At 43.5% G+C, this 12,720-nt stretch overlaps 2 protein-coding genes across 2 annotated transcripts in view; both read left to right on the forward strand.

Annotated features, from left to right (window-relative positions):
- Positions 1–975: 975 nt before the first annotated feature.
- Positions 976–4,810, forward strand: LOC308171202 (F-box/LRR-repeat protein 6-like; the record flags this gene model as incomplete). Its single annotated transcript, XM_080546050.1, has 8 exons — positions 976–1,178; positions 1,477–1,635; positions 1,811–2,003; positions 2,284–2,391; positions 2,768–2,881; positions 3,461–3,692; positions 4,008–4,251; positions 4,681–4,810. 8 exons carry the CDS (start codon positions 976–978, stop codon positions 4,808–4,810), a joined length of 1,383 nt encoding a protein of 460 aa, XP_080402176.1.
- A 1,533-nt stretch (positions 4,811–6,343) lies between these two features.
- The window catches only part of ttc7b (tetratricopeptide repeat domain 7B), a gene marked incomplete at its 5' end in the record, with an annotated part of 25,589 nt that continues 19,212 nt past the window's right edge, over positions 6,344–12,720 (forward strand). Inside the window, 3 exon segments of the mRNA XM_080546145.1 lie at positions 6,344–6,464; positions 7,507–7,661; positions 8,142–8,310. Of these exon segments, the coding sequence (XP_080402271.1) occupies positions 6,344–6,464; positions 7,507–7,661; positions 8,142–8,310 (445 nt within the window).

Genomic DNA, 12,720 nt, shown 5'->3' on the forward strand with positions numbered 1-12,720 from the left:
AATTTATTAATTAATTAATTATTCTTTGACTTCTCTGCTGATATTGTCCATTACAGACAGAACTTTTTCAAGTTTACCGGAGAATTCTGTTTTCATGTCGAGGATGGCCTTGAGAATATCCTCCGAGCTCAGCCCACGGCACTGTTCGTACTGCTTTCCTCAATATTATAATTATAATAGTAATATTATATTATTATATATATATGATATATATATAATAATAATTATTAATTATTTTCCTCAAACACTTGACACTTGACACTTGACACGTGACTCCAAACACACGCTGATTGGCTAAATCGCATCCATTACTTCAAGAACAATCGACGGACTGTGAGGTGAACTTCTGCCACCTAGTGGACAGGCGGTATACCCTTCAAACTTGACATCATCTGCTCAACGTCATCTTCTGTTGTCTGTTGTCTTTTAAAGTAAGTATTATATAGAGTTAATCTATATAACAGATCATAGAAGCGTTAACCGAACTGTGGTAAGTAGATAGCTGTTCATGAGATTCATCCAGAGATAGTTTTAGTCAGAAAGCCAGCTCTGTTCGTGTCGCATATTCCCGCCTGAACACGGGAGAGAAGGCTAGCGACCTAGCTTAGCTAGCTAGTTGTGTTATAATGATGAGTTATGAACAGTTATAAGCTACTGTAGTTAACAAGGTAACTACTTATGTTAATGCTTGCCTATTATTCTAGTCTCGTCCTCCTAACGAGACAATTAACGGTAGTTCTACGGTACCCAGAGTGGTATTTTAGAATACTACGGATCTCTTTTTAAATTTCGTGTCCACGAAATAGGCTAGTCATTTGTTGCCTCAAAATAGGCTACTTAATTCGTGGCCTCGAAGTACTAATTTGTGGGCTCCAGTGATTACTGTTTTCATTTCTTTGTGTTACAGACGTGGATAAGTCGGGATTTGTGTCCAGTGCTTTTGTGGGCTAGGTGACCATTGGAGACCTATTGAAGATGGAGTCAGGGGACGGTGCTGCGTCTTCTCAGGCTAAGAGGAAGATGGTAGTCAAGAGGAATCCAACACAGAAGAAGCCACTGGTCAAGCACCTTTCAGAGGAGGGGTTGGACAGATGGGGTCAAAGCTTACCTGTGGAGGTGTTAGTTCATATATTTAAGTTGGTGGTTCAGAAAGACGGTGCTGTACCATTTTTGTGCAGGTAACGCATTTTTGGGTGCTCATCTCAGTGTCATTAAACTCATGTAATGCACATAGATCATAGTTACTTCCAAGTTATCAATTTAAAATATGTTTCTTTGTCCTTTTAGTTTATTTGAACATAAAATAACTATTAAAATATGATGAAGTAAATAGATGCAGCCTAATCCACCAATATATGGACATCAGTAAGTCAAACACAACACATACACAAGGCATATACCACTAAATCAATAAATAGGCATTTCAAATCTCTGGTGATAGAGGATGATATTTTGCTTTCTATCCCGCCGATGCAGGGCGGCCAGAGTATGCCATCTATGGAACGCTGCAGCAGCCAGTCCAGCTCTCTGGCGGAATGTTTCTGTTGGCCACTGCTGGTTAGAACCAGGCAAGACCCAGTTACCTGAAACAGAACTGAAGATCAGGAACACCATCAGCTGGCTCGCGCAGAACAGGTCAGTGGCCTATTGTTTGGTATGATTCCATCCTGGTACATATGAATTCTGGTAACTTCAACTGGGAAATGTTGGGTAACCTTATGGATGGATATCGCATGCGCCTACAACTTTTCACCTTGACAACACCTCTAAGTGTGTACAGTGTTATTATACATGTCTGTCTGTTTTTCAGGTTCTCTCAACTCAGAGAGTTTTCCCTTAATCACTGGAAAAACCAAGTTGACTATGTTGTAGAGGTAAGGCTACATAATGTTGTTTTGCTATTTCGTGCCTCCATTAACAAAATATGTTCGTTGTGCGATACTTGTTCTACATTTCAATTCAACTGTCGCTCTCTGGATAGCATCAACGTGCAGTACTCAGAGGTAGACCAAGGAGTATGTTCACAAACATGTAATGGATGACACACACAGACAGACACACACACACAGCCAAACGCACACGCTGTTGTCAAAATATTTAACAGTCTGATACTTTACCTGACGGTGGAGTGATTTTTAGTCTTGACGAATCATAAATGTTCACTACGTGTTGGTGTTTTTGGCCACTCTGAATTTCACAGACATTCGTTGTAATAGGACTAGAGAAATGCTTTGTGTTATAGTGGATAGATAGATCTTTGATCGTTTTCTATTGTTGCTACAGTTGCAGGTTGAAGGCCTTCTCGCCTACTTGAGATCCCATGGCAGTCAGATCAGACAAATTCTGTTTACCCACGGGTGCAGAAATTACAAACTTCTCGCTGCTATCTCTGTGAGTTTACCCTTCTATGAATTCCTGATTCAGGAGACCTGAATGATGATGATGATTTCAGTCTCTACCCACTATCATTGAATCATCATTTCCCTCGTTGACTTTGAACTCTACATGTGATGGTCATCTTTCAGTAACCGACTGTCATTTGTTGGATAAAGTAGCTTCCATGTAGTAAACTACTTTTTTCCAAGTAGCTTTAGTATAATTCAGACTATATTTCTCTCACGGGTAGTTTTAGTATAGTTCAACTTATTTCCTTGTTAAGTAATTGGTAATCTAGTTAAATATATTTTCAGAATAGCTTCCCCAACACTAATTTTACAATACATGTATTGCATTAGCTAATTACCCAATGAACTTGATAACTCTATAGAGAGGATGCTGCCCTGAGTTACAACTGCTGGAGATCAACACAAAGCTGGACGACGGATACTGCGAGCTTCCCATCTGTGTCCAAGCTCTACAAAATGGCTGTCCTAAACTGCAGGTATTGTATTTAGGATTGACCCACCAGACAGAGACAGTGATTTTTCTGTTTGTTACCATGACATACCAATCATTTTTTAGTAGTAGATTTTGGTACTAAAACATCCACTGTTGTTAAATGTTAATTTGGAGAGTAACAGATCAAGTAATTGAAAGCAGGATGCACAGGCATAAAGGCTTTTAAACATACATTCATTGTATTGATCACGTTCAAGTTCAAAAGCTTTATTGTCCAATTTTAGGGTTAACATTTTCATTTCTATTCAGTTTCTATGGCTTAAAACAGAACACACCATGGTTTTATATCTGGGCTTTTACCAAGGGTGGCTGGTAGTGTACAGCGTGAAAGACAACCGACACACATGAGGTTCTCCGACAAGGACAGTAGAACCTTTTGGGTTCTATAGTTGCTAAGGGACTGAAATATAAGCCCTTTGAGAATAGAATAGAACAGCATTTAATTAATGAGGTTGGATGAAGCCTGCTTCAGGTCGCTTTGGATAAAATCGTCTGCTAAATGTTCAAATGTAAAATGTAACACACCACCTGAGCTTTACTTATCTGTTCTTGTTTGTTCCAGACCTTTCGGGTGCTGAATTCCGTACCAATTCCCATAGTGATGCGTAACGGGTCTGGCGCCGCCTCCGGTTTCCCCTTGCTGGAGGAGCTGTGTTTGACCACTACCTACATGTCCTACATGACCGACCAGGCCATAGAGGACATTCTTTACGACTCCCCCAAGCTGCGTGTGCTGGACCTGAGAGGCTGCTCGTGTGTTACATCAGCTGTCCTTACTGGTCTCCCTTGTGAAGGTATTGTTCTATGTTGTGTTCTATAGGGGCCATACCCTCACTGGGTGGCTCTGTACACAGCGATATGAATAGAATAGCAGAGATGTTCAGTTGAATGTGTACATGCTTGTTATGCTGCTTTATAAGTCCACAACACGACAGGCATGTTCATCCAGACCATTGTTGATACAACATGTGACCTTTAACCCTAAATCAAATGCATGATACGAGTTTGTCTCTCTTGCTACCTCATTGGTTACTTACCAGGAAGTACCAGTGACAACACAGATTATATATTCTAAACTCACTTGCTGTTCTCTGTGTTGTTTTCATCAGAGCTTGAGTGTCTGTTCTGGGGCCTGCACCTCAACAGAAAGGCGTTGGCGTCTGCATCCTGGAAGGGACTCCATCTTGTGACCCAGAAATGGAGCAGTACCTTGCAGGAGCTGGACTTCACAAACCATCTCTCCCCTGAGGAGGACTTGGAGAGGGCCATGGCCAACCTGGCGCAGGGAACAGGTGCCGGCTCCATACGGTCGCTAAACCTCAACGGGACCAAGGTCACAACATCTGCCCTCAGGTAGACCACATCTGATTCCAACCTCCACCATTTAACTGAAAGCTCATTATTGGGGAAAACTACTAATGAATCCAATACTTTTAACTTAAGATATTGTGTTGGATATGTCTCCTGATTTGGTTTATCATAACAAGACAAAAAAACTACTACTACTTTGAATCGCAACACTTGTGACCTGCCCTTAATTATTTAAATGTTTTACACTAACCATTTAGCAGACACTTTTATCCAAAGCGATTTACAATTACATATTACATGGACAATCTCCCTGGAGTAATGTAGGACTAAGTGCCTTACACAAGGGCACACTTGTGATTTGAACTCATGACCTTCTGATCACCAGTCCAATTCACTATTCACTACCTACCCCTATTGCCCTCTACAGCAACCACTCAAATCAGAAAATCGTATGTTTTCTGTGTTTTGCAGGTTAATCATCGGCCAGTCTACAGCTCTAAACTACTTGAGCCTGTCCTCCTGTCACAACCTTCCCAGGGGACTCGAAGGAGTGCATCATGGCCAAGAGGATATCCACCAGCTGCTGGACAAACTGGAATAAGCTATTATTAACTAACTATTACCATGAATCCTAAATTCTACTGACATGCGTGGCAAACCCAAGCCGCGATCACCCCACGCGTGTTCTGTTGGTTGGTTCTGTTCTGTTCTGTTGGTTGGTTCTGGTCTGTTCTGTTGATTGGTTCTGTTCTGTTGATTGGTTCTGTTCTGTTCTGTTGATTGGTTCTGGTCTGTTCTGTTGATTGGTTTTGTTCTGTTCTGTTGGTTGATTCTGTTCTGTTCTGTTGGTTGCAATAACACCAAGGATAGCTCGTCAGACAATACGAAAGACATGCACCATTTTAGCAACTTTGCCCGTTTCTGTGCATTTCTACCTTTTGTTTTCATCTGTCCAGTAAGTATGCGAGAAGGCCTGACCACAATCTGTTCCCTTCTCCTTTGTCAATGACAGCTAGCTTGTTAGCGTGCTAAAGTAATGACTATCAATACATCGGTGCAGTTTGAAAACATAATCAATAGCTGATTAAATGACTCTATTCGAAGCATAATATTTAGGAACAACAAATACGTTTCCTCTAGGGAATAAGAAAGAATAAAACTTTTTTAGTAACGACTCAAAGTCACAAAGCAAAATAGCAAAACAAGTTAGATCTTACTCTTCTTGACTCAACATAACACTGCTTTCTACATCAGAAGAATAGCTCAATTTCTAGTACACAATATTTCAAAATATGACAAGTTAGTTAGGATTCTGTTCTGTTCTGTTGGTTGATTCTGTTCTGTTCTATTGATTCTGTTCTGTTCTGTTGGTTGATTCTGTTCTGTTCTGTTGAGTGGCACACGCTTCCTGTAGAGGGGTTTCAGTATGTAACACATCCATAATCCAAAGAAGCCCTCATCAATGCCTGATATACATTAAACAATGATGCTCTATTAGCTCCCCATCTCTCCCTGCCAGGCATCTTAACACATTATTGACCTTTTTACATTTATCTTTTACTTTATCAGTATGCTGTTTCCAGGTCAACTTTTCATCAAATAAAACACCAAGGAATCTAATTAGCCTACACTAACCCACTGGCGGACTCAGGGGGGGCAGGGGACGACGACCACCCCTCCTGGTGCCCCCACAGTTGAAAAACATCTCTCTTAAGTGCCCTTTTGAGTGGCAAAATTAGAGGATGTGCCCTTCCAATGGTCTAAACTTGACCATGATGTGCACTGATGTTTTGTGCAGTAAGGTGCCCTTTTTTTCCTTTTCGCTCCTGCCCTTCAAACAGCCTGTGTCCGCCCACTGCACTAACCTGTTCTAATGTATGTATGTATGTATGTATGTATGTATGTATGTATGTATGTATGTATGTATGTATGTATGTATGAGAGAAAGAGATCTCTCCAGGCTGTCAACATCATATCGACTGGATGTCGTTTTTTAGCCTGATGATGGTGGAGCTGGAACACGTGTGCATTACGCGAAGGCACCGCCAGGTGTCACTGTTCCCTCCCGTCTGCACCACAGCTGATGCCTGTCGCCTGTCGTGTTTTGGTCTCCGCGGCGCAACCGAGTCCGAAAATGACAGCGAGAAAGTCTGGGTCACGACTGGAGACGGAGATAGAGAGATGCCGCTCCGAAGGCCAGTGGGACAAGATACCGGAGCTGGTCCGACAGCTGTCCGCCAAACTCATATCGAACGGTAAGAAATGACACGGTTTTTCCACGGTTTCTACCGTTCATTCGGCGGCGAAGGGGCCCGGGAGTTTAGCACCATCCTCGGACTTTCCTGAGGACGTCAACTCGTCGACACGAACGCGTTTTTCTCTCAACCTCTCAACCAAGCCGTAATTGATAGAGGTCGTTGGTGTTAACGTTTAAAGTTTAAACCTCTGAGGAGAAACTCAGACACGTTGTGACAGACACAGAGACAGGCTGACACAGAGACAGTCTGACAGCAGGGATGATGATGGCGGTCTGGCTACTGGGCATCAGGCTACTAAAGAAGCCGGGTTAGTTTAGCTAAGCTAGATTAGCTGTCAAAAATATTATTATTATTATTATTATTATTAGAGGTTCATTCATTGAATAATAATGTAGGTAGAGAGCTAGCTAATGTGGCTAGTTAGATTGGTGTGGCTGCTGGCCTGACAGTTAGAGAGTGATTCAGGAAGCTGTCAGTTGTCAGATCAGTGGCGGAGTTATGCTATGCTAAGCTAGCTAGCTACATTCATACGCTGTGACGTCATACACAACACGTTTGACTGGAAGTAGTCATCACACAGTCTCTCTCTCAGTCTGTCTCTCTGTGTCTCTCTCTCAGTCTGTCTCTCTCTCTCTCTCAGTCTGTCTCTCTCTCTCTCTGTGTGTGTGTGTGTCTCTCTGTCTCTGTCTCTGTCTCTCTCTCTCTCTCTCTCTCTCTCTCTCTCTCTCTCTCTCTGGTCTCTCTCTCTCTGTGTCTCTAGCTAGGTTAACCCAGAGAAGGTATTAGCCAAGTGTAGGCTATTCCTTATAGCACACTCTGACTATCATGTATGTTGTTGTTGACATGTCCATGTGAGTCAGGCTGAGCTGCTGTAGATCCAACAGAGCTACTCACTGACCAGTTGTTGACGTTGGCTATGGTGTTAATGGTGCTAATCTGAGCCGGTCAGTTCCAGACCAGGGACATGATCTCAGGGAGTATGTTGATTAAGCCTTACTGGAAGTATTAACCTGTGTGTGTGTGTGTGTGTGTGTGTTAGATGACCTGGGGGAGCTACTGCTGGGTGAGTCTAAGCTGCAGCAGTACCTGAAGGATAACCCTATCAAGCAGGGGACGAGCCCCCGGGGTCAAAGGCCGCGCTTGGTGGAGGTCAAGAAACACCTGACCGCCGCACTGGACCGTGGGAACCTCAAGGTAACATTAGAGAGAGAGAGAGAGAGAGAGAGAGAGAAAGAGACATAGAGAGAGAGAGAGAGAGAGACACACAGAGAGAGAGAGAGAGACATAGAGAGAGAGAGAGAGAGAGAGACATAGAGAGAGAAAGCTCAATTTGATCACCTCTCCTGTTCAAACAGAGCAGCTGATCTCAGTGATGTAGAAACAATCAATATCTCTTTGTGATGAGGAGTTTTAACTGTGTGTGTCTGTGTCTGTGTGTGTCTGTGTCTGTGTCTGTGTCTGTGTCTGTCTCTGTGTCTGTGCCTGTGTCTGTGTGTCTGTGTCTGTCTCTGTCTCTGTGTCTGTCTCTGTCTGTGTGTGTGTGTCTGTGTCTGTGTCTGTGTCTGTGTCTGTCTCTGTGTGTGTGTGTGTGTGTGTGTGTGTCTGTGTCTGTGTCTGTGTCTGTGTGTGTGTGTGTGTGTGTGTGTGTGTGTGTGTGTGTGTGTGTGTGTGTAGCCTGACTACATGCAGGAGGCCAGCCTGCTGATGGCCAAGCTGTGCTACGTGGAGGGGGAGTACAGCGAGGCCGTCAGCCACTACCAGCACCTCTCCCTGGACGACCTGCAGCTGGCCGGGGCCCCCGTCTACCGCCTGTCCATGATCGCTGAGGCCTACGCCACCAAGGGTACACACACACACACACAAACACACACACACACACAAACACACCATCTTATCCACCAAGCATATTTGGGTTGGGGCTGGGGCTAGGGCTCGTGCGAGGGTTAGGTGTGACTTACCATCAGTACATTAGTCTCAGTAAATCAGTCAACTAAACATCATCATCATCATTATCATCATCATCATCATTATGATCACTATCATCATCACCATCACTATCATCACCATCATCACCACCACCACCATCATCATCATCATAATCATCATCATCATCACCATCACTATCATCATCATCATCACCACCATCATTATGATCACTATCATCATCATCAATCATCACCATCATCACCACCACCACCACCACCATCATCATCATCATCATCATCATTATCATCATCATCATCATCATCATCACCTTCCAGAAGAACAGTCACAGTGATGGAAGAAACGTATGTTTTAGTTTGATGTGACTGGTCATGTGATGAATACACCTGGGACCCTGACGGTGTTTGACCCTGTTTCTACGGCGATGGAACCTCGAGGTTAGAACAGTGTTCTGATTGGCTGTTCAGTGTTTCCTCCAGGAATTTTTCCATTCGTGGCGGATAGGTTTGATTTTTTTTCGCGTGCACGCGCATGAAACGCGCAAGCGCGCTCAAAACAACGACCTAATTTCAAACTAGAGGGAGGATGGCAAAAAAAAAAAAAAAATACAAAAATCTTCCCAGAACCTGATTTGCACGACCAGCTGTCGCTGTAGGACACGTTCGATTGCAAAATTCATTTATCCTTTATGTTCCCAGTTGAGGGCGTGTAGCTGTCGTTAGTTGGCCTGCTTTTATTTAGTTATGCATACGTTTGAGTTAGTCATCTCTAGGATTGTTGTTTGATATTAGCCTATACTTTCTCTTATCTGCATTTTGAGCACTGTACAAGACCCAACAACACAACTCTGATACAGGACTAATGTTACCTAGCTGCTATAGCTAACCCAACCCTGCTACAAGACCCAACAACACAACTCTGATACAGGACTAATGTTACCTAGCTGCTATAGCTAACCCAACCCTGCTACAAGACCCAACAACACAACTCTGATACAGGACTAATGTTACCTAGCTGCTATAGACCCATTTGTACTAAACAACTACAACGTTGTATTGGACACATTTTTTTCAAACTAATCCACAGACAGCAGTCTTATTAACGGGCCCCTGTGGTGCCAGGTGTGGAGGCGACCCAGCACAGTGGGGATATACACTATCAAGCCAAGCTCTACTGTCAATATTTGCGTGTGTGTGTGTGTGTGTGTGTGTGTGTGTTTTACTTTGAACGCAATTTCAATTGCAATGTCCCAAGTATTACCTACATCTCCTCTGTGGAAAACTCTAATCCCGACGCAGCAGTTATTGTGCTCGGCGATTTTAATCACACCAACAGAACTTCCCAATTACAAACAACAGGTGTCATGCCCCAGCAGAGGAGCTAACATACTAGACCACTGCTACGTTACTATCAACGAGGCTTACCGTTCGTTCCCGAGGGCACCGCTGGGAAGGTCCGACCATGCCATGCGGCTCCTCGTCCCGAAATATAGAGAGAAACTTAAATCCTGCAATACGACACCCAGCCATGCAGTTTCGTATCGCTCATAGCCACTGCTAGCTTCAGCAATGTTTGAAGTGTCTGGGACATCTTTTTTCTTGAAAAATCCATCCATCTGTCGCTGTTTTCGTTTAATTTTTCGTAGTTATTTAACGTGATATCTTATTTGTGCACCTAGCTAGCTAGATCAGCTTTTTGTATCTTTTAGATGGTACTACCGGTGACTTTTAGCCCGTTATTTGCGAGGAGAAAACACAGGCGCCCGAGCATTTCGGAAGGTAGCGGGGATGGTTGAGTCTGCACGGTTCTCATGTCGGTTCACATTTAGACCAATCAGGAGTAGCCCTTGTGTCACGTCGTCAACTGAATGTCATTAATCTGATTTTGGATCAGCGGTTAGAGAGAGATGGGCGTGGATTTAGGTGCACTTTTAGTCAACATCCATTATAGCGCTGATCTAGGATCAGATATATTTTAATCAGCTAAAATGTTCAGAGGTGGATTTATTTTTAATTTTTTTTGTGGACTGAATCAATTAGTGGCGGAGGAAATTCATTCGTGGCGGCCCGCCACCAATAAATGCATATAGAGGAAACACTGACGTCATTATAGCTTCTACCCAGAACCCTCTGCAATGCTCTGTCTGACCACACAGGGGCAGTAGTGGTACACGGGAGGCTGTCACTGAACAGGCAGAGAGGAGTCCTCTGTCTCCTACACTCCTACACACACACACACACACACACACACACACACACACACACACACACACACAGCTTTGCTGCTTGACCTGAATAAAAACACACACATACCAAGACGCTGCCTGGTACTCTGTATGGAGTGAGTGTCGGGGCTTGACCTGAATAAAGAGCAGCTAAAACATGAACCACCACTGGGTGTACTGGTAATGATGTACTGGTAATGATGTACTGGTAATGATGTACTGGGTTACTGGTAATGATGTACTGGGTTACTGGTAATGATGTACTGGGTTACTGGTAATGATGTACTGGGTTACTGGTAATGATGTACTGGGTTACTGGTAGTGATGTACTGGGTTACTGGTAGTGATGTACTGGTAATCAGGGCTCTACGCTAACCTTTTTCACTAGGAGCCTAAATGAACAATTTTAGGGGCACACAAAGACATTTAGGAGCACAGTGAAACATTTTATTATAACACATTTTTATTAGTGATTTTGCAATTTTTGCACCAAAATCACACATTGGCCCATGCCTACAGCCCTACTAGATGCAGAGGATATCAGTTGTCCATATGCTTTTGTATGTTGGCCGTCTGGCACGCTTAGAGGTCAGCCAGCGGTCCACGGCAGGAGTGGGATCGAAGTCCTCGACAGAAGGCCCCTCCAGGCTGATCCTCATCAGGTCTTCGGTGGTGGAGACTCCAAGGCTGCTTCTTGTTGAATTCTCCCTTTTCAGATGCGGGTTTCCTGATAGGAACGTCGACTTGCCAGCCTGTTTCTGCCCTCTACAATATTTGCAGAACATGACGTTGTCTTTAAACTCTAGCCATGGGAAGATTTCCAGCCACTTCGGATTAAATCTATATGTTTTCCCTCCGCCGGCTGCAATGGACGCTGGGGTGTCATCTTCGCTAGTAACGTTAGGCCTACTAACGTTGTTCTCAGCCTCACTGTCGCTACTAGCCGTCTCATCCCCATCTCTCTCGTTAGTTGAACCAGCTTGCGAATTACTTGGGCCCTCACCGGATTCCTCTTTTTCTTTGTTTCTTTGACTCGCAAAATACAAATGAATGGGCTTCATTTTCTTCATTTTGAGTCAAACTTTCGATAGCGCAGCCGTGTTCTTCTCAGGGAAAGTTCACACCACACGTTATCACAGAGAGCTGTACTGTGGTTGGCGGAATCGGATTGTGGCTTGTGGAATGTGGGACTTGTAGTTTAAAAAAAATATATATTGTAGTGTAGTGACCGCTCGTTAGCGAGCAAAGTATTCAGAATTCACGGCGCACATGATTGTTTTTCTACCGGCAAAGCGACTACATCGTCCAGTTATTGCCGTCAATAGTGGGCTGAAATCTTTCACTCGTGAATTATTTTCCCGGTTCGCGCAGATTTATTTTTAGAATAAAAAAATAAATAAAAATAAAAATAAAAATTAATTCTGTACTCGCACAGTGTGCTCGTGAATTTATTTCTCTAGTCGCACAGATCTATTTTTAGTCGCAATTGCGAGTGAAATGGTCGCACTGTCGAGCCCTGCTGGTAATGATGTACTGGGTTACTGGTAATGATGTTCTGGGTTACTGGTAATGATGTACTGGGTGTACTGGTAAAGATGTACTGGTAATGATGTACTGGGTCTACTGGTAATGATGTACTGGTAATGATGTACTGGCCTGGGTGTACTGGTAATGATGTACTGGGTGTACTGGTAATGATGTACTGGGTTACTGGTAGTGATGTACTGGGTTACTGGTAATGATGTACTGGGGTTACTGGTAGTGATGTTGCTGTTCCAGGCAGCCATCTTGTTGGTCTGCTGAGTGTGAGTAATGGCACGACTTTGCTCTTATTAACTTTCTTTTTATTGAGAGTGAGGCAGATGTTACAGGTATACAAGAACATATGTCCTCACTCAGCATCCAGCGCACTTGCATTGTCAGGGAGGGTTTTTAGTTTGTTGAAATAGAATGTTATTGGGTTCCAGGTGAAATAGAAGCGGTCTTTGGACCCCCTAAGTGTGTATTTAAACTTTCCAAGTTTCAAGTGAAGCATAAGGTCAGTCATCCATAAGGAGGAATTCGGTGGTTTGGGGGAATTTCCAA

Source organism: Nansenia antarctica (assembly GCF_963989245.1).
Source record: "Nansenia antarctica genome assembly, chromosome: 1".
Lineage (NCBI taxonomy): Eukaryota > Metazoa > Chordata > Actinopteri > Argentiniformes > Microstomatidae > Nansenia > Nansenia antarctica.